The sequence below is a fragment of the Neolamprologus brichardi genome, chromosome 3 (genome assembly GCF_056152115.1).
Source record: "Neolamprologus brichardi isolate AB-2024 chromosome 3, ASM5615211v1, whole genome shotgun sequence".
Classification (NCBI taxonomy): Eukaryota; Metazoa; Chordata; class Actinopteri; order Cichliformes; family Cichlidae; genus Neolamprologus; species Neolamprologus brichardi.
Window position 1 is genome coordinate 20,713,462 of NC_142106.1, and position 22,591 is coordinate 20,736,052.

Below are 22,591 nucleotides of genomic sequence, written 5' to 3' on the forward strand. Positions count from 1 at the left end.
ATGTTTTTGAAAAAAAAAAATTGCATATGACAAATGTATTCATTTTTACTTAACTTTCTGTTATTCACCTTACCTAAGCATAAGCAGGTTACTAAGGTCTACGATTAACCTACCTAAAAGTAGGTGACATTCAAATCCACAAAGTGTGTATGTGTGTGTGTGGCTGTCATTTAGGTTAAGACAGCATTGGAAAATAGTATTTGCTGAAACACACATTTCTTTACATTCACAGTTTCGTGTTTTTAACATCATCACATTTTATCGTGCTATGTTGAATGGAAACAATGTTTCACAAAGCCTCGCTTTACCCTTCACTACATTTATACTAGATAACTGAGTGACATGGAATCCCTTACTTAATAATTCACTTCCGTAATAGACATTTGCAGGATGCAGACACAACTCACGAGCCGCCGTTGTTGATAAATAAATAATACTAATGGACATGGTGCAAAGGTTTGAAGTCGGAAATCCCGAGTTCTCTGCCGGAAATGTGTTGTGGAGGGCCCCTTACATCGGATTTCACACTTGGAAAGTCAGAGTAGACCAACATAAACGATTTAACAATCCAAGAAGGCGGGACTGAATGTGAACAAAATTAGAACTGTAAACTTTTAATCTGCTCTGCAACTCGTTCAAATAGTCATACGCAGAGAAGTGATCAGGCGCTATCACTGAATGTGTTTTTAAGCACAACAAATAAGGTCTTACTGCTATCGACACTGGAATGGCTCTACCTTGCTAAACTGATTCTGTTTTATCTGAATGCTCTCACTCAGGAGTGACGTAACTCCCGAGATCCGAGGCATCTGGAACGCAGCATTACTATTCAACAAATCGGCGTGGCGCCCTAAGTCACGTGACGCACGAGCGCAAACTCACGGCAGACCTGGGTGGAGCGAGAAGTACGTCCGCAACATGGCCGCTGTTTGATAAAGCTGATTGAACTTAGAGGAAAAACACAAACTAAAGTACTGATTTTATGACGTTAATATCCATCTGATACCGGTGTCGATGCTTGTATCGATCCGCTCAGCCTCAGCGGAAGCAGCAATGAGTTCAGCTCAGTATCTGAGAGAGTTCATCAAGGAGAGACTAACTGCTGTTTGTGAAGAAATCTTCTCAGAGGTTCAAAAAACCATCGTCCAGTATGAGGAGGAGATCAACCGTCAGCACAGACTGCTGGATATCAGCCGGAAACCCGACAGAAACTCACACATCATAGGTATGGACATGTTTTTAACTCTGTGCTGTTCAAGCTCAGATTCTTCAGTGTTTGTTTGATTGCTGATAAATCTGAAAGTTTATCAGTTTCTCCAGGATTTCTCTAAGCTGATGTTAGTTGAGAGCAGGAAGCTGTTACTTTGGTGATGAATTCAGAGGAGCAAACGGTGATAGTTCAGGAGGACAGTGTGAAAACTGTCTGCTGACTAACATTGATGAAGATGAGCGTCCACATCTACTGTTTATTCCATTTATTTGTTATGACAGCCTCAAAGTGAACACACACAGTGACTCTCCAAAGTATCAGAACAAAATCTGTCCATGTTACAAATACTTCTATAAATAATGTCTTTACATCTGCAGCAAAAGCAAGAAAACAATCACTGAAGCAAAGTATGATGTCTAAATGTGTCTCCTAAGTGAAAACAAGTGCTCAGGGTCCGATTGAAGAAACGGTGACTTTACTAGAAGATGTTAAACTGGGTATTTATCAGTGCTGTGGTTCAGTGTCCAGTGATGGACTATGTTGGACTGGTGCAGGTTCATGGTCACCGTTGTGAATTAAAACCTCTTCTTGTTGAATCAAACTTGATATCATATTGACTAGAAACCACATGACTATATATTGTTTTAATATTTACACATTTTATTTAATCTGATCGACACATAACTGTGACACCAGTGATGGTGTGATCTGAGCTCACAGGGCTCTAGAGTGGGACCAAATTTTTCAGTGGTGCGATTAAAAAAATATTTGGTCGCACTGTCACAAAAAAAAAAATCTCTGCAACTCTCCGTGTGGTCAACAACAGACACACATTATGCCCTTATCGTGGACTAAACCAATCAGAGATAGTCAGGGGCGGGACCTCTCTGATTGGCCGTGGTCCAGTTGAAAGTGCAGGTGGATAGAGAGAGGCATTTTTCTGTGTTTTATTCTCAGTTACTTTCACACAAAAGCATCTGCTGTGATGCTCACAATTCTGATGAAGTCTCACATGTATCAGTACTGATAAATGATCAGAATTATAATATTTCTGACTGTCTGAGGCTAAATTGAATCAAATCAGGACTTTGAGAACCGGAATCGAATGGATTATAGAAATCAGTGATGATACGCAGCCCTAGTGAACAACCTTGGCCTGAGAGAAGTGGATGTAGCTGTGGGTAATAAGAAAAGATGAAAAGAACTATTGATAACTTTTTTTGTTAAGTTAAGGCCTGATCCGTCTGAAATTCATAGCCAGCTCTGACACGGTGCCATCAATCTTTGAATGCTGAAAAAGCACAGTGTATCCAGGAAACACATATGCAGCGATAAATGCACTGCCCAAGTGTCCCCTCTCCCCACTGCCTTTCAGCAGCATGCAACAGCAAACAGGTCGTCAGAGGAGGCCAAGATGATGATTAAATTTAACATTTTCTACAATATTGACAAAGCACTTTAAGCACAAGACTGTTAGTTAATAATTTGGAAATGAATATTGTCTGTATGGACTTCCCCCCCAAAAAAGTGCACATATAAAACTGCGGTGTTAAGTGATGCGGTTGAAAAATTTGAGTGCGCCTAACTTTTGTGCCGGTGCAACGATGGCAAAAAGTTAGTCTAGAGCCCTGGCTCACTGTCACTGTAAAAATGTGTGTTTAAATTATCACTGTTTATTCAGGCTTTGACACACATTTGTAAAATATTTGTGAAAACTCATCGCAGTTGTGACCTTGACTCTGTACTTCTTTGTTGCTTAAGACTTCCCACCACAACGTGACTGCAATGAAGAGGAGGAGAGGAACTCCAGTCTGGACCAGGAGGACCCAGAGCCTCCACAGATTAAAGAGGAACAGGAGGAGCTCTGCAGCAGTCAGGAGGGAGAGCAGCTTGGACTGAAGCAAGATGAAGGCATTATGGTCTGGTCCAGGGAAGAGCAGATTAGACTGCTGGGGACCATCTGCAAACCTGAGATAAAGTTACACAGAATAGGTATGTAAAACTGATGGTCGTAATAACAATGAATATGAGTCATGTAGGATCCTAATTGGAGTTTAAAGTTACATTTATTTATTTTTAGAGGCACAGGAAGAATTGAAGGTCCAACTGTAATAAGCAGCATGAATGCATCTCTTTCTGTTAAGGGAAATTTATTTGTTTAGCACATTTTAAACAGATCCCCCTGGTGTCTCTGCTGGAATTACCAACTGTGAACTCGATGGCTATGTTCACACTGCAGGCGAAAGCACATCAAATCCGACTTTTCTGACCCTCTGCGACCCATACCCGATCATATTTTCAAATCCGATCTGGGTCACTTTCATATGTGGTTGTGAATCCGATACGTATCTGATGTTTTAGAAAGCGACTGTTGTTTGAACGGTCATGTCGCATGAAATCCATCTTGTACGTCACTGACACAAGACAGATGCCAATTATCAGCGCCGGAGAAGACTTCACGAACGCTTCCTGTCCATCCAGTGTAGATGTCAGTGAAACTGTTGGGAAGACAATGTTTGAGAAATGTGAACATTTTATTTGTACTGTATAATCTGCAGATTCAGACAGAAATCTCTTCTGCATGAAGATTTTATACCTGGGCATCCTTTCTCCCTCAAGGTCCAACTTAACCCTTTAAAACCGGTCAGAGCGGGCACGCTCCGTTTTGCTTAACTATTTTTAAATCCCGGTAGCTCTGCAACCACGTGAGCTAGCGCAATAATTTTTTTTGCATATGAAACCGGAGGAGTTGTACTTACATCTTATGCCATCAGCTTGTCCTAAGTCACGGTTTCATTCCACATAAAGCTTTGCAAAAACTGCATAAAAAGCACTTGCAGCAACAAAAACATAATATTCCAGAAACACGCTTTGCCGATCCAATCAGCTATTCCTACATCCATCAGCACGAACTATCGCATGTCCGCCATGACCTGCCCGAAACCGGAAGTGACGTCATTTCGCGGAAATGTAGTTTTTTTACCATCAAGGCCTCAATGAGCCTATACTGGTGTTTTTAAGTTATGTTTGACTTTATGACTTTCTGTGTCGTTTCTGGGATGCTTAGGACTCATATTGCACTGCTGGAAATAGTTTATTTTGATGCATATGCTGCTTTTTTGCAAATTTGCACTATAATATTTATTTTCGTTTTTCCTGCAGTGTATAGAAATTGGTGTATTTCAAAAATAAAACTATGAAGACACTCAAAATAAATTTCCTGTGGTGGGAAACTATTTTGTGCAACTTTTTTGTATTTACAGTTTTGAGGGATAAGCCTCTTAAATTTCTCTAACTAGAAATATATGTTAAAAAACAAAGATTTTAATTTTTTTTGTAGTTTATTGCACTTTTTTGCAATTTATGTAATTACTATGCACTTAATGCATGCATATTATTAAAATTTAGGCTGTAATGGTTGTATTGATGTATAGCAACTTGAAATGCTCCCAAAAATGGCACTACAGCATGTAAAAATATAATATAAGCTCTGGCGGACTTGGTTCTATGGTAGGTCTTAAAGGGTTAATAAGCGGCATGAATGTATCGCTTTCTGTTATGGGAAATGTATTTGTATATTACCTCTCAAATACAAATAAGTTATTCAAGTTGGTTTACAAGATTAAATTAAAACCAAAAACAACAGAAAAAAGACAGAAATGATATCCATGATACAGCCTTGTGATACAGTCAGTGAAACTAAATTCCTCATCTATGATTTCACCAAAATTTTCCAACCAGGTTGAGGTCTTCAGTGCCCTCTAGATTCAAGTTGTGAATTAAGGTGTAATCATGGATCTTTGTTGCCAAACAGGAGAATCTCAGTTTTGTCTCTATTTAGTTGAAATAAATTTTTATTTCATCCACTTTTTTTAAGGCAAAAAACATAATGAGTTAACATTGTTTGGCAAGAGAGGGTTGTTACTTTTCTAAATCTATGTATCCTGTATTAATCCTGTAGGAAATTGTTTAGTCCTCTGCATTTAACCCGTTCACTCAGCGAATCAAGGATTGGTAGAGACGGTACCTTACTCAAGGGTACCTAAGGGGTAACTGAGTAGCTATCCCTGCCCCAACTGGGGTAACGTTGCCTTTACTCCTTGTTTTCAGGCATCTTCAGAAACAAAGTTGAGATGTACAGTGTTCCTAAAAATCAATAAAAAAACAAAGAGATGTGATGTTTTTGGAACATGCAGAAAACCTTGAACAAGAGCTAACTGCAGTCACCCTCACACAGGTTGTAGGACCCTTGCAAGTAAAAGCTGTGTTATTGCTTAGAGACACTCTCCAGACAGATTGCCAACATGTTGCCGTCAGTCTGAATGAGTCGTTGTCAATAAGCACCACTTGAGGGGACTCGGCTCAAAGTCCTGAGGGGGATGCTTCAGGAATATGGGATGAATGGCCCATGTTAGGAGCTGTACGGGACCTGCACAACTGTTAGCTGGTAATAAACAGGGGTGCAGATAACTTTTCAAGTGATCTACTCAGGTGAGGACCAAGAGATGGACCAAGTCATACACAGAAGAGGCTCCCATGCGTTTTCCTGCCTGCCTTAATCACATCCATTCTGTTACAGTACTGTCTATGTCAAGCTGCAAGGTGACCTCGTATTTCTTGAGAATCCTGCAAACTGTTGTGTTTCTGAAACTGTGGAGAATTTGCTTTCTTGAGGCCATGTTGAAGGATCAAATACTAAGAAATGATTGCATGACTTGAGGAAGTCGTATCTGATTTACCCCCGGGTAACTTTGCTTGTGTCTGTCAGCATGAGCATTAGAAACAGTGTGTGCCCTATAGTGGCCTATCACTATCAAGCAGAAGGATAAACTGTCCAATGGCCACCATGAGTTCATCCTTACATTCTCCAATGATCCGCTTTTCCCTCTGAAACCTAATGGTTGTGGTCTTTAAAATGCTGCCAATGTTAAGCATGTATGCTAAAAATCATTGTTGTCACTCGTGGCCAGTTGCATTTTATTGGCTAACAATTGATAATATTTTTAACAGTGTCATGCCTCCATGCAGGCCACCTGATATTATGAAACTCGCCCAGTTTCACAAAGGGGATCCCATTTTTGTCATGCAGCTTCTTCAGTGCAGTTTTGTTTTTTGCTCCTCCACCTTTTTGCATAAAAACTGCAGCAGCTTGACCACAGAGCAATTAAATGTCTCTCAGTAAGGAATGTTGTGTTCAGCTGATTTTAAGCAATTTTCCAGTATGTGTGCCGGGCACAGAAGGTGCGCACGGGAATCCCCAACTGCAGCAAGTTGCCAGAGTTTTAGCACAACGCTATTGTACATACCTATGTTGACAGCAGCCTCGTCTGTGCACACAACGACCAACTTTGTTGCCCAGTCATCCAAGCCTGTGTCCTGGAAAAGTCTCACAAATCATCTGTTATGGCCTGTGTCTTTTGGTCAGCACCCAGTGCAGTCAGTCCAAGAAAGTCTCCGTTGTTGGACACGGACACAATTTAAACAATTTCCTTCTCGTTTTTTGTGATGTCCTCAGATCCAAATTCAGACTCCAATTTGGCTCATAACTCCCCGCTGATAGTGTGAGTGATGCTCTGCATGATCTTTGTGCCCCCTTCACATGAATGACATGCACGTCCGACGTTTACACCTAGCTGCTTCAATAAAGAAATATCCTCAGGATATGAAGACATGGGATGTGTGTGTGTTAAACTTTGTGGAAGCGAGGAGAAAAATATTAAACAGGGCTTACCTCTGTTCGTCATTTCGCTTGTCTTGCCGTCTATTAAGGGGGCAACTGCACATATCTTCTTGGATGGCTTGTTTATTAGCAATGACTCGCACCACATTCATGTGCTCCTTGCCCTTTTCCCATTTGTCAAATAAAGGATGGTTACAATTCTTTGGGCCTTTAGAAATGCACCTGATTTGTCTCTTAGATGTAGATGAGAGAGGCAAATCGTTCACCACATTTTAGTGCACAGTGGCTAACTTTTCTGAAAAAGTATTTTCTTCAGCACTGGCTCTGGTTAGCATTTCTTAGCTGGTGGCGAAACACCAAAGAAGCTACTTATTGTCGTTTTTTGGACATTTAGGTGGTGACAAGCAAAATGTGTAAGGTTAAATGACATGGTCAAGTACGCCAAAGGCACTTGGTAACACAAGTGTCACTACGCTTTCTTAATTTTTGTCACACATGCGTACCAGTTATCTGCACCCCTGGTAATGAGTCAGACTCGTTTCTGGTAGATGTTGGACTAAACCAGGGCTGCCCTTTGTCACGAGTCTGTTCAGAATTATTATGGATACAATTTAAAAGCAGAGCCAGCTGGCTGAAGGCCTCCACTTTGGTCGCTTCAGAATCTCACTTTTTGCAGATAATGGGGTTCTGTTGGCTTCATCAGATGGTGGCCTCCAGCTGTCACTGGAGTGGGTCGCAACCAAATATGAAATTGTGAGAATGAAAATTAGTACCTCCAAATCTGAGGCCATGGTCCTCAGCCTGAGTGAGCACAAGTTATTGGCCCAAGTGGAAGAGTTCATACATATATCATGGTCTTGTTCATGAGGGAAGAGGGAAGCGAGAGATTGACAGATTTGGAGACTAAAGAAACGCAGAACGTACAGTAAAACAGTCATTCTATGTCCCTCCCTCACCTATGGTCACAAGCTCTGGGTACTGACAAAAAGGATGAGATTGCAAATACAAGCAAGCAGAAATAAGTTTTCTCCAAAGGGTGACTGGCCTCTCTCCTAGAGATAGGGTGAGGAGTTTTGCCATCCGGGAGGGGCTTAGTATAGAGTCGCTACTCCTCCACATCAAAAGGAGCTGGGCATGACCCACCAGAATGAGGTCCTGGGGCAGACCCAGGACACACTGGATGGATGGCATCTCACCGCTGGCCTGAGAATGCCTCAGTGTTCCCCTGGATAAGAAGAATTGCTTTCTGCATAGACAGTGATTTTCAATGATATATCACAGTTAATTGTCAACTTGATGCCATTCAATCACAGACTGATAGCAGACACTTTGTCTGGCAGCATTTATAACAGCTTTTAGTAACAGTGTTGGTAATCTTGGCAATCTCATTTTGCTGAAAGAAAATAATAATAATAATAATAATAATAATAATAATAGCTGTAGTGAGAGGAGTTTATTTGGAATAAAACGGATCCTGAAAAGGTTTGAGAACATACATCGCAGTTGAAAAACTGTGTTAAACTGCAATACATGTTATTGCAATGTCCAATATTCATGTTGCAAAATGTAAATAAAAATAGCATTGTGAGGCCTGTGGTGATTCTCACCTCTACTTAGCAGGATACAATTGTACCCACACATCCGCGTTCATTTAACAGAAAACACACCAGCATCTTTATATTTCATGTACAGCATCACAAACATCCACGAAGCTGATCTTTGAAGGGTGTAAAACTAAAAAATAATTTGAATCAGTGAATTCACTTTAAGTTTCACTGCTCTATATTAGCCACATGTTCAGTATGTAGAGTTCTCCTAATCGTTCAGCTTATAATATATCTTCTCAAATTTTTGTTTTTCTACTATTTTTTTCTTCATTTGTCCATTCAGACCTCCAACAGCAGCATGTCTGTGATGAGGAGAAGGTTGTCAGAGGTCAGCAGGTCTGTAACCAGGAGAGAAACTCTAGTCTGGACCAAGACGACCCAGAGCCTCCACAGATTAAAGATGAACAGGAGGAACTCTGCAGCAGTCAGGAGGGAGAGCAGCTTGGACTGAAGCAGGAGGCTGATGCCTTCATGGACACCCTTGTTTATCAGGAAAGTTACCACAGTGAACTGGAATCAAACAGTGAGCAGCTCCTTTCTCACAGCTCTCCTGAAGTAGAAAGCAAGCATGTGGTCTCAGGATCAGCTAGAAATATAGCGCTAAAGAGGAGGAGACGTCTCAGACTTGCTGACACAAGGGAAAAGTCTCTAAAATGTGACACATGCGGAAAAGCATTTCACTTCCAATCCCACCTGAGTGCACATCTTAGAGTTCACACAGGTGAGAAACCATATTCTTGTAGCACCTGTGGGAAAAGATTCAGCCACAAATCAGCATTGGATAATCATTTAAGAAGTTACACAGGCGAGAAGCCATATCTTTGTATCACTTGCGGGAAAAGATTTGTTCAGAAGTCTCATTTGGAGCGTCATGTGAGAATTCATACAGGTGAAAAGCCGTATCCTTGTATCACCTGTGGGAAAAGATTTAATCAGAATTCAGAGCTGCAACGTCATGTAAGAATTCACACAGGTGAGAAGCCATATTTTTGTAAAACTTGTGGGAAAAGATTTGCTGACTCATCAGGACTCATAAAACACATGAGATTTCACACAGGTGAGAAACCATTTTCTTGTGGGATCTGTGGAAAAAGTTTCAGTCAGAAATCAGCATTGGAAACTCATGTAAGAACTCACACAGGCGAGAAGCCGTATTCTTGTAGCACTTGTGGGAAAAAATTCAATCAGAAATCAGGAATGAAGTCTCATGCAAGAACTCACACAGGTGAGAAACCACATTGCTGTAGCAGGTGTGGGAAAACCTTTAGCCAGAGGACACACTTAAAGAAGCACATGAGAATTCATACTGATTAAAAGTTTAAAGCTTAGAACATGTGGGACAGCTGTTAGTCATAATAGAGTGTTGGTTGTAGAGCTCACACTGAGCAGAAGTGAAAAGATGAATCATATTCAGGTCAGTATTATTTGGGTTCTATTCCAGGAAGCAGGTTTAACTAACAACTGCAGGTTTGCTAATCCTGACACGAGGGAGAGAAAGAGAGTTAACTTTAACTCTGTGTCACTCACCAGGTTAAGAAACTCTTTGAACCTAACAGATTTCAGCAGATTTTCTTAAACAAATTATGAATTTGTGTAGTCAAAGGAGCTTGCAAAGAAAAGCGTCTGGACTTCTTTAAGTTACTTGAAGACAATGGCAACCTCAACATTGAAGTTTACCGGAAGCCCACACACACGGACCAGTACCTCCTGTTTGACTCCCATCACCCTCTGGAACACAAACTTGGAGTAATTAGGACCCTACACCACCGGGCAGAACATGTTCCCTCTAAGCCGGAAGGGAAAAAGAAGGAACACACACATGTAAAGGAAGCACTCAAAACGTGCGGCTATCCTAACTGGGCATTCTTAAAGTCAGCAAAGAGGCACAGAAAAGAAGATCAGACACCAGCGAGGGAGGATAAGAAGGACAGACGCAACAACATTGTCATCCCCTATGTAGCCGGTGTATCAGAAAAACTCAGGAGGGTTTTCTCCAAGCATGACATCCCGGTGCATTTCAGACCCAGCAACACACTCAGACAAAAACTGGTTCACCCGAAAGACAAAACGCCAAAACACAGACTTAACAATGTGGTGTATGCCGTACAGTGCAGCGAGGAATGCCCAGACTTCTACATTGGAGAGACCAAACAGCCGCTTCACAAGCGCATGGCACAACACAGAAGAGCGACCTCCACAGGACAAGACTCAGCTGTCCATCTGCATCTTAAGGATAAAGGACACTCTTTCGAGGATGCCAATGTTCACATTTTGGACAGAGAGGACAGATGGTTTGAAAGAGGAGTGAAAGAAGCCATCTATGTCCACTGTGAGCGACCATCTTTGAACAGAGGCGGTGGTTTACGACACCAACTCTCTGCCATCTATAATCCAGTTTTGAGATCCCTTCCCAGACGCCTTAACGCCCACTCACATCCTGGGCCATCTGACCTCAGGAATTCGCATGATAAGGTGGGGCCAGGTTTCACAATGAACTCACCCGAAACTCTGGCTGTTTGGGACCCACACCCAGTTTCATACCTTGGCTCAGGCAATTAGAGGATCATCAGGGGGTCCTTTTGTCCCTCTGTGGGGGGACACTCCCACTAGGTTTATATCTGGGACTCCCCACCATTTGACCTTAGAACTGAAGAAGCTTCTCGGATGAGAGGTGAAACGTCTTCAAGTAACTTAAAGAAGTCCAGACGCTTTTCTTTGCAAGCTCCTTTGACTACGATGACCTGGATGACTGAGAACCTTCACAGACATATGAATTTGTGTAAGAAACTCATAGTCACTCCTCCCATTTGCTGCACCTGAACCAGCCAACTGACACTCCAATTAATTTCCTCTTTCATAATGTTGTTAACAAAGCACATTAATCTGCTGGAAGTTTGTTTTTACAAATTCTCAGTTAGATGTTGCTTTGTAACTTTGTTTTTTGTGATTGATTTTATAATCGTGCAGTGAAAAATGTCATGATTGGGACAGCGATTATTGCAGATTTATTATGAGCTCAGAATAAGAGCATATAGTAGCATATACTTATTTAGTTTCCATATTTCCAACTCTGACTTAGCAGAGCCAACTTTGAGTACATTATTGTATTTTTGTAGTACATCATTGTCCTCTTTAAAGTTTTAGACCCATAGAGCACAGGATTAGCTATACTTTAAAGTCAGGTTTGAAATGCACACAGTAGACTGTGTTTTGAACATTTCATTCTGAAATTTCACAGACTCACAAGACTCAGTCATATAATAATCTCAAACAATGTTTTGAAAGGTAATCTGTGACTTTAAATGAAACACATTTTTCATTGAAACTAACCCAAATCCATCTCACTGGGGTATCATATAACCCCTTTTTCACTTGTACCCACTCTGCTCGACTCTACTTGGTTTCAGTGTTTTTTCCATTACACTGGAGTACCACCTACTCTGGGTGGGGTCGTTATAGCAATGTGGCCTAAATTCCCGTGACGGCGTTTGTAAATGACAACAAAAGGAGGAGGTTAAGATGATGGTATACCTGCTACCTGGTCACCACAAAAATTACACCAAAAACGAGTGTATAACATTTGCCTCTACCGTTTTCTTTTATGGAAATCGCAATAGAAAAAAAGAGGTTGCTACAGCATATCAATGCATGAAATACTGGCTTGAAATGTTTGATTTCATTAAAAAATGAAATTGTCAAACTGTGGCAAAAACATTTTTCGTAATTTAATAAAATGACTTGACTCTGTGTGCTGCTATCTGATGCTACGTCCATCAGTAAACTGTGTCAGATCTGTTTATCTCGATTTTTATCTTCAGTTTCTGTCATTTTGCTGCTATCGGTTTACCCCTGAATAGATTTCAAAATCAACTTCAGATCATTTTAATGTAATACATGTTAATTCATGGGTAAATAATGACCATGGGAAGTATAAAAAGTTGTAGCTATACATTACATGAAGTTTTATAATATCCGATGATGATGACAGAATAGACCAAGAAAATGATTTTCTCCTCTCCTGTTATTTTAAAATAACTATCATGATCAGTGCTGACACGTGTTGGAATTTTTCAAACTACTCCATTAAAATGGAGGTTCAGCTCTTAATTTACTCATGGTGATTTATGGTATCTGAGCTCCATACCTTTCTTTCTCTTCTCACACACACTCTTAACTCAGAGTTGATTGAACTTTGATCAACTGTTTGGGAACAGGAAACTCAGGCTTACAGATCTCAGAGTTAATCATCTCAGAGTTTGTTTTTTAAACTCAGAGTTTATTGGACATGCTTCCTGGAACAGGGCATTGACCAGGGAAGAACTCTCAGCATTAATTCTTACAACTGTATCAGAGAAACCCTGATCTTACATTTCATGATGGTTGAAGTTCATTTTCTGTCTTAATTCAAACGTTTTTCCTTGTTTCTTTAATGTTGTTTTATATAAATCTAGAAACTTGTGCTTTGACTTTGTACCCTAGTCCAGTGGTTCCCGAACTTTTTTTGCTAGGCCCCTCTTTGTTTTACAGAAAAATGCCGCCCCCCGCGCGCACACACACACGCACGCACACACAAACACATCCTCCAACCACACACACCCATATTCTGCTCCATTGCGGTTTATTTCACACCTCAAACATTTAGTAAACAATTGAGCAAATACAAGTAATCTGCAAAAAATTACAGGTAGTAAGAAAACAAACTACTAACTCTTTTACGCTACGTTCGCACCTACTTTTGAAAACGCAGCTGTTTCATCCACACGTAAACGGCGTTTCGAATCACCGAAAACTGAGATTTTTTAAAACTCCTCTTTTGTGTTTAAGTGTGGACGAGGAATACAGAGTTCGTCACGCAACATCAAGGGTATGTGCCTTTTTTCACGTCACGCTGTGCGCACGTTATTGTTTACATGAGAGGAATTGCAGAATGGCAGATAGTCAGATTAACAGTATTCTGTCTCTATCCGCAGGTTTTACAGGCTTACATATACACATGCAGTTACTGTCCCTCTATTTACAAAGGCAGAGGTGTCATGGTGTAATTATTTTACGTGTAGTTGTTTTTTCCTGTGTAACATTGCTATCAATACATTTTTCAAAAATGCCTCTCTGTGAAAAATGGGTTTAAAAACATAAACAGCTGTGGGATACTATTTGTCCGTGATTTAGATAGGGGGAACAAATCATGGCAGGATCAGCCTGATATTATTTATATCCCACTGTAACTTTACTGTATAAAGAGCTAAAATGTCAGGAGTAGTTAGTCATTACAACAAGTGTTTGTGAACTAAAAAACAAGAATGTGGGATACTGTTTGTGATTTGAAGAGCCCAGCCCGTGCTCCCGACGAAGGGAAAAGCAGTTATGCAGGGGAGACCTACCTTGGCACTTGTGCAGGTGAAACCAAAGGGTTTCACCTGCACAATATTTTCACCTTCACCATATTTTCTACTCTTTGGCTTAGAATGAAGTTGGTTTGGAAACATATTCAGCGATGCTTCATCTCCTCCTTTGCGTTTGTGTAGGCGCCCTGTGCTAGCAGTGGCCAAGCGTTTTGTTTTTTTTCCTTTTCATATCGTGCCCCCCCCTGCAATGGCTCTGCGCCCTCCCTAGGGGGCGGGCCCCACACTTTGGGAAGGTCTACCCTAGTCTATATTATGGTTCCCTTTTACTTTCCTCTTATTCTTTTTTTTTTTGTGTGGAAATAAAAATATATTGCCTTGTGTAACATGATTCTGTGATTCATTGACCGGAATATGATCTTCTAGTAGAAAGACTTGACCCTCTATTTAGGAACCTGCTGAAAGTGTACAGGTGCACTCTCAAAATACATTCACAATTGTGCAATAATAAATAACAGAGCAGAATTTATTTATTTTTTAGTATGTGTCACCACACATAATTCAATTTCAATTCAATTTTATTTATATAGCGCCAAATCACAACAAATGTCGCCTCAAGGCGCTTCATAGATACAGAGAAAAGCCCAACAATCATATGACCCCCTATGAGCAAGCACTTTGGCGACAATGGGAAGGAAAAACTCCCTTTTAACAGGAAGAAACCTCCGGCAGAACCAGGCTCAGGGAGGGGCGGCCATCTGCTGCGACCGGTTGGGGTGAGAGAAGGAAGACAGGATAAAGACATGCTGTGGAAGAGAGCCAGAGATTAATAACAGATACGATTCAATACAGAGAGGTCTGTTAATACATAGTGAGTGAGAAAGGTGACTGGAAAGGAAAAACTCAATGCATCATGGGAATCCCCCGGCAGCCTACATCTATTGCAGCATAACTAAGGGAGGATTCAGGGTCACCTGGTCCAGCCCTAACTATATGCTTTAGCAAAAAGGAAAGTTTTAAGCCTAATCTTAAAAGTAGAGATAGTGTCTGTCTCCCGAATCCAAACTGGAAGCTGGTTCCACAGAAGAGGGGCCTGAAAACTGAAGGCTCTCCCTCCCATTCTACTTTTAAATACTCTAGGAACAACAAGTAGGCCTGCAGAGCGAGAGCGAAGTGCTCTAATAGGGTGATATGGTACTACAAGGTCATTAAGATAAGATGGGGCCTGATTATTTAAGACCTTGTATGTGAGGAGCAGGATTTTGAATTCAATTCTGGATTTAACAGGAAGCCAATGAAGGGAAGCCAAAACAGGAGAAATATGCTCTCTCTTTCTAGTCCCTGTCAGTACTCTTGCTGCAGCATTTTGGATTAACTGAAGGCTTTTCAGTGAGTTTTTTGGACATCCTGATAATAATGAATTGCAGTAGTCCAGCCTGGAAGTAATAAATGCATGAACTAGTTTTTCAGCGTCACTCTGAGACAGGATATTTCTAATTTTAGAGATGTTGCGCAAATGGAAGAACGCAGTCTTACATATTTGTTTAATATGTGCGTTGAAGGACATATCCTGGTCAAAAATGACTCCAAGGTTCCTCACAGTGTTACTGGAGGCCAAGGTAATGCCATCCAGAGTAAGAATCTGGTTAGATACCAAATTTCTAAGCTTTTCAGCGCCGAGTACAATGACCTCAGTTTTATCTGAGTTGAGAAGCAGAAAGTTAGTGGCCATCCAAGTCTTTATGTCTTTAAGACATTCCTGCAGTTTAACTAATTGGTGTGTGTTATCTGGCTTCATGGACAGATAGAGCTGGGTGTCATCTGCATAGCAGTGAAAATGTATGCTATGTCTTCTAATGATGCTGCCTAGGGGAAGCATGTATAATGTAAACAGAATTGGTCCTAGCACTGAACCCTGTGGAACTCCATAATTAACCTCAGTGTGTGAAGAGGACTCTCCATTTACATGCACAAATTGGAGTCTATTAGATAGATATGATACAAACCATTGCAGTGCAATACCTGTAATACCTACAGCATGTTCTAATCGCTCTAATAGAATATTATGGTCAACAGTATCGAATGCTGCACTAAGGTCAAGAAGGACAAGCACAGAGATGAGTCCACTGTCAGAGGCCATAAGAAGATCATTTGTAACCTTCACTAAAGCTGTTTCTGAGCTGTGATGAGCTCTGAAACCCGACTGAAACTCTTCAAATAAACCATTCCTCTGCAGATGATCTGTTAGCTGTTTGACAACTACTCTTTCAAGGATTTTTGATATGAAAGGAAGGTTGGAGATTGGCCTATAATTAGCTAAGACTGCTGGGTCTAGAGATGGCTTTTTGAGTAAAGGTTTAACTGCAGCCACCTTGAAGGCCTGTGGTACATAGCCGATTATTAGAGATAGGTTGATCATATATAAGATCGAAGAATTAATCAATGGCAGAACTTCTTTGAGCAGTTTTGTAGGAATGGGGTCTAAAAGACACGTTGATGGTTTGGAGGAAGTAATTATTGACGTTAACTCAGAAAGATCGATTGGAAAAAAAGAGTCTAACTTAACATCAATGGAACTACAAGTAGCTGTAGATAATATTACATCTGTGGGATGATTATTGGTAATTTTTTCTCTAATGATAAAAATTTTATTTGTGAAGAAGTTCATGAAGTCATCACTAGTTAACGTTAAAGGGATGGTTGGCTCAAAAGAGCTCTGGCTTTTTGTCAGCCTGGCTACAGTGCTGAAGAGAAACCTGGGGTTGTTCTTATTTTCTTCAATCAGTGACGAATAGTAAGCTGTTCTGGCTTTGCGGAGGGCTTTCTTATAAAGCAACAAACTATTTCTCCAGGCTAAATGATGATCCTCTAAATTTGTGACACGCCATTTCCTCTCCAGATTACGAGTCGTCTGCTTGAGGGTACGTGTTTGAGAATTATACCACGGGGTCATGTACTTCTGATTAGAGACCTTAGTTTTCACTGGAGCTACAGTATCCAGAGTCGTACGTAGTGAGGAGGTGAAATTATTAACAAGATAATCGACCTCTGTTGGGGTAGCGTTCAGATAGCTGCTCTGCTCTGTGTTGGTACAGGGCATTGACGATGATAACAGTGGCTGGATTATATTCTTAAACTTAGTTACAGCGCTTTCAGAAAGACATCTACTTTGATAAAGTCCACTCTCCACTGCTGCGTAATCAATTATTGTAAATGTAAATTTTATCAAGAAATGATCAGACAGGAGAGGGTTTTCAGGAAACACTGTTAAATGTTCAGTTTCTATGCCATATGTTAAAACCAGATCTAGAGTGTGATTAAAGTGGTGGGTGGGTTCTTTTACATTTTGAGAGAAACCAATTGAGTCTAACAACAGATTAAATGCCATGTTGAGGCTGTCATTTTTAGCATCTACATGGATGTTAAAATCACCCACAATAATTATTTTATCTGAGCTCAGAACTAAATCAGATATAAAGTCTGAGAAATCAGACAGAAACTCTGTGTAAGGCCCAGGTGGACGATAGATGATAACAAGTAAGACTGGTTTCTGAGTTTCACAGCTGGGGTGGACAATGTTAAGCATCAGGCTTTCAAATGAATTAAAAGTCTGTCTTGGTCTTTCATTAATTAATAGACTGGTGTGAAAAATTGCTGCCACACCGCCCCCTCGACCTGTGCTTCGAGATTTCTGGTAGTTAGAATGACTCGGGGGTGTTGATTCATTTAAGCTAACATAATCATCCTGCTGCAACCAGGTTTCTGTAAGGCAGAGTAAATCAATTTGTTGATCATTTATTAAGTCATGTACTAACAGAGACTTGGAAGAGAGAGACCTAATATTTAATAATCCACATTTCACTGTTTTACTCTTTGGTTCAGATGTGGATACTGTATTGTTCTTTCTTTGTAAATGTTTAAGTTGTTTGTTGCTGGTTTTTAGTTTGTTTTTTGTCTTTTTGGAAGCAGACACAGTCTCTATGGAGATGGGTTTTTGGGGGGGTAGCAGGAGGAGAGAAGCTGCAGAGAGGCGTGTAAGACTGCAACTCTGCTTCCTGGTCCCAACTCTGGATAGTCATGTTTTGAGGGGTTTAATAAATTTGTCCATATTTCTAGAAATGAGAGCTGCTCCATCCAAAGTGGGATGGATGCCATCTCTCCTAACAAGACCAGGTTTCCTCCAGAAGGTTTGCCAATTATCTATGAAGCCCACATCGTTTCTGGGACACCACTCAGACAGCCAGCAATTTAAGGAGAACATGCGGCTAAACATGTCACTCCTGGTCAGATAAGTGTAGTTATATTACAATAATGTTTGTATTATGAGTGAGGTGAACAATTATCTCCACAATCTCATCTTTGCAGTTTGTTGAAGCATTGAAGCTCCTTTCCTCAGTGTTTAGAGAACTCCAACTCGAGCTCTTATTACGGCTGCTGTGTAGATACCTCAGGGTCAGCTCTTCATCAGCAAAACACAAAACTAACTATTAGAACATAACCTCAGGGTTGTTCAGTTTAGTTTTATTTATATAGTGTCAAATCACAACCACAGTCACCGCAAGGTGCTTGTTGAAGAAAACAGGTGAACAGTTTGACTTCACAGAGTCTGTTACCATGGTAACTGATACTTTCTGAAACAGAAAACTGTTTTCATCATCTCAACGTTAATTACTAAGAGTTTTCACTAAACCTGTTTGGAATGGTGCCCCGGCCGCCTGTAAAACAAAGGATTTTTAAAAAAATATTTATTAAAGCCCTGCATGGATCAGCTCCACAGTATATCACAGTTGTATTAACTCAATATTTCTGTCTCTGAGGTCATCCCCCAACAACTTCTCTCAGACCTCCTTTACCTGGAAACAAAAGGTAAGCAGACTTTCTTTGGTGTTGCTGCAGGGTACTCACTAACGCATGTAATGTGCTTGGCTTGACCATACATACAACTATCTAGTCCTGTCTTAAGTAACCAGCCTGATTAGCCAATGAGCCATAGGTAAATATGATCTAATGGGTGAGGAACCTGGAGGAATGCGGAGAAAGCACCTGAAGGAAATTAAACAAAATACCCCTCCAAGCATACACATACAAATACTGACAGAAAAACAAGAAAGACAGAAAAGCAATGGAGAGGGAGAGAGAAAAGGCAGGCCAGCCTGAGAGGCCTCAGGAACCATGACAGTTATGTTATTTTCATATTTTGAATGTCAAATAGTAATGTTCCCCTCAAAATAAATTTGGTTCAACTCGAGTTTCTAAATTTGTTAAATCAGCCAAATCATCTGGTGCATTAATGTCCTGTGGGATTTCAGAATTGCAACACATAACTTCAAATAATATAATGTTAAAATGTGCCTTTTAGGCTAAATTACATTCTAAATTCAAGATTTTACCATAAAATTACTTAATTACTTAATTCAGTAATTAATTATTTAAAGCTTACAAGTTGAGGTGAGCAGTAAATAAAAAGTGGTTAAACACACAATAACAATTACAAACCACTTCCTGGAGTGAAATACAATCCTCCCTGTTCTTCATCTTCTTGTTCTTAAACAAGGGAAGTCCCCTTTGTTCAGATTTTTCCTCATTCCCTTCACTTCTGATCTGACCTTTGAACATTTGTGTAACCACGTGTCAGAGCTGACAGGCTCCATTCACTGCGAAAAAACACATGTTGTTGAGGTCAGAGCTCATACTAATTTCAGTTATAAGGAAGAGAAACTCACACAGTCACTGACACACAGGAGAAATGGCGCAGAAAGGAGTTCAACTGGACAGAGAAACGAGGAAGACTTTCATACCGAGGCCTGTTCTGGTGAAAAACATCATGCAGCTGAAGAAGACTGGACTCCAAGCTGCTCCAGCTGATCACTGCTATGCTGGACCTGAAGATGTGATCTGTGATGTCTGCACTGGGAGGAAGCTGAAAGCCACCAAGTCCTGTGTATCTTGTCCAGCCTCTTACTGTGAGAAACACCTCCAACCTCACAATGATGCAGCTCCATTAAAGAAACACAAGCTGGTGGCCCCCTCCAAGAAGCTCCAGGAGAACATCTGCTCTCGTCATGATGAGGTGATGAAGATTTTCTGTCGTACTGATCAGCAGAGTATCTGTTATCTCTGCACAATGGATGAACATAAAGGCCATGAAACAGTCCCAGATGCAGCAGAAAGGACTGAGAAGCAGAAGGAGCTCGAGGTGAGACGACTAAACATCCAGCAGAGAATCCAGGAGCGAGAGAAAGATGTGAAGCTGCTTCAACAGGAGGTGGAGGCCATCAATGGCTCTGCTGATAAAGCAGTGGAGGACAGTGAGAAGATTTTCACTGAGCTGATCCGTCTCCTCCAGAAAAGAAGCTCTGATGTGAAGCAGCAGGTCAGATCCCAGCAGGAAACTGAAGTGAGTCGAGTCAAAGAGCTTCAGGAGAAGCTGGAGCAGGAGATCGCTGAGCTGAAGAGGAAAGACGGCGAGCTGGAGCAGCTCTCACACACAGAGGATCACAACCAGTTTCTACACAACTACCCCTCACTGTCAGCACTCAGTGAGTCTACACACTCATCCAGCATCAATATTCGTCCTCTGAGCTACTTTGAGGATGTGACAGCAGCTGTGTCAGAGACCAGAGATAAACTACAGGACATTCTGAGAGAGGAATGGACAAACATCTCACTGACAGTCACTGAAGAGGATGTTTTACTGTCACCACCAGAGCCAAAGACCAGAGCTGGATTCTTAAAATATTCACGTGAAATCACACTGGATCCAAACACAGCACACAAAGAGCTGTTATTATCTAAAGGGGACAGAAAAGCAACACAGTTGAAACAACAACAGTCTTATTCTGATCATCCAGACAGATTCACCTTTTATGATCAAGTCCTGAGTAGAGAGAGTTTGACTGGACGTTGTTACTGGGAGGTGGAGTGGAGAGGGAGAGGAATAGAAGTAGCAGTCTCATACAAGAATATCAGAAGAGTAGGAAAGTCAGCTGATCGTATATTTGGATACAATAACAAATCTTGGGCATTACTTTGTGAAAACAACAGTTATTCATTTTTTCACAAGAAAGTACGAACTGTCCTCTCAGGTCCTCGGTCCTCCAGAGTAGGAGTGTACCTGGATCACAGAGCAGGTATTCTGTCTTTCTACAGCGTCTCTGAAACCATGACTCTCCTCCACAGAGTCCAGACCACATTCACTCAGCCGCTCTATGCTGGACTTTGGCTTTATTTTTCAGCTGGAGCCACTGCAGAGTTGATTAAAGTCAAATAGAGAAGACAGGTTCATGTTGATCCCTGACCATTATATGTACTTGTGTAGTTTCTAAATGAGGCTTTACATTTTAGAAGCTGAGAAGTTCAGTGGTCCATTGATGTGTGAAAATAATATTGCACTGATTCAAACTGTACTTACATTTATATACCTTACATCAATATAAATCTGAATTTGTTCTTATGGCTGATAATCATGTGAGTTTAAATGATACTACTCTTCATATTCAGCATGTTTGAAATCTGTCATCAGTCTGGTTAGTGGTTTTATTCTGTAGTTGCTGTAGTGGGTTGTCAAATGCAACAATATATTGGAGCTGCAGTGATTCATCAGTTAGTCAATGATTAGAGAATTGATTGTTTTATCATCATTTTGTACTGTAGAGTTTACACATAAAAACCAGTTTAGATGGAGATCCTTAACTACTTTCACAGAACACATTTTTCATAAAACTTTTTCAATAAAAGCTGGGATATTGCATACATTAACAAAAGAAATGAAATGTATATATAAAGACTGTCATGCAGATTTTCTGGAAGGTTAAAGTTAAGCATGCTGTTGTTTTATTGGATCTTTGAGTAGTTCTGCTGTTTATTAATGTTGATTGTGTGTTCTTAAAGGTTAAATAAAGGTTTCATTTCAAATACAGTATATGAAAGTACCTTTTTTCTCATGTTTTTCTGTCTTCTGAGATTTTGTATAAATTTAGCTAATGCAGTCAGTGAGACTAGTCTCGTTTCACTTTGACAATATAAGTGGACCTTAAAATGTTATTGATATATTAAAAAAATATTCTACTAAAAATAATCAGTGGTGAAATTTAACTCGACTCAAATGGTAAACTTCAGTGAAAATTTAACATACATTTATTTCCATTTCATATCACATCATGCCTTCTTCTCAGCTCAACTTCATCTCAGAAAAATGTTTTTCTTTTAAAGTGAATATATGAATACTTTATATAAGAAGAAGACACATAGACTTATTTTAATATATAGCAGCACTATATTTGTTTGAAAGCTTTAGTTACTCTTAGTAATGAGTAGTAGTAGTAGCAACTCGTAAGTTAAACCCAATTTTAACTTATAATCACAGTGCAAACTTTGTACTTTTTATTCAAAGAGAAAACAGCTAAAGGGAAACAGGACAGAGACAAAATCCAGCAGAAAGTATTTAAAACAACAGCGACAGACTCCAGTGTTATAGCAACACTGCATAAACAGCACTGAAAGAGAATAAAAGGTTTCATATTTACCTCCTGTCTTCCTATTCGGCGGTTTGTGTTCAGGATGGCAGCTAAATAAATGTAAACTGCAGCATAACGTGATTAAACTGGGATATTCCAACTTAACTGTTATCAGAATGCTCTGGTCAAATGTTTGACTCTTGTAAATAAACCTCCTTTCTTTGAGTGCAACAAGTGAACTGTCTGCTTGTTTCTCCATAAAACTTCAGAGAGAAACAAGTCGAAAGAGTCCAAAC

General features: G+C 40.3%; 2 protein-coding genes across 2 annotated transcripts; both read left to right on the top strand.

Moving 5' to 3' along the window:
• The first annotated feature begins 904 nt into the window (after positions 1-904).
• On the top strand, positions 905-10,087 carry LOC102783935 (uncharacterized). Its single transcript, XM_087834304.1, has 3 exons — positions 905-1,225; positions 2,972-3,202; positions 8,781-10,087. The coding sequence occupies exons 1-3, from the start codon at positions 1,015-1,017 to the stop codon at positions 9,809-9,811; spliced, it is 1,473 nt and encodes a 490-aa protein (XP_087690430.1). The 5' UTR covers positions 905-1,014; the 3' UTR covers positions 9,812-10,087.
• A 9,498-nt stretch (positions 10,088-19,585) lies between these two features.
• On the top strand, positions 19,586-21,437 carry LOC148103829 (tripartite motif-containing protein 16-like). The gene is made up of 2 exons (XM_087834283.1): positions 19,586-19,901; positions 19,974-21,437. The coding sequence occupies exons 1-2, from the start codon at positions 19,586-19,588 to the stop codon at positions 21,107-21,109; spliced, it is 1,452 nt and encodes a 483-aa protein (XP_087690409.1). The 3' UTR covers positions 21,110-21,437.
• The last annotated feature ends 1,154 nt before the right edge of the window (positions 21,438-22,591 follow it).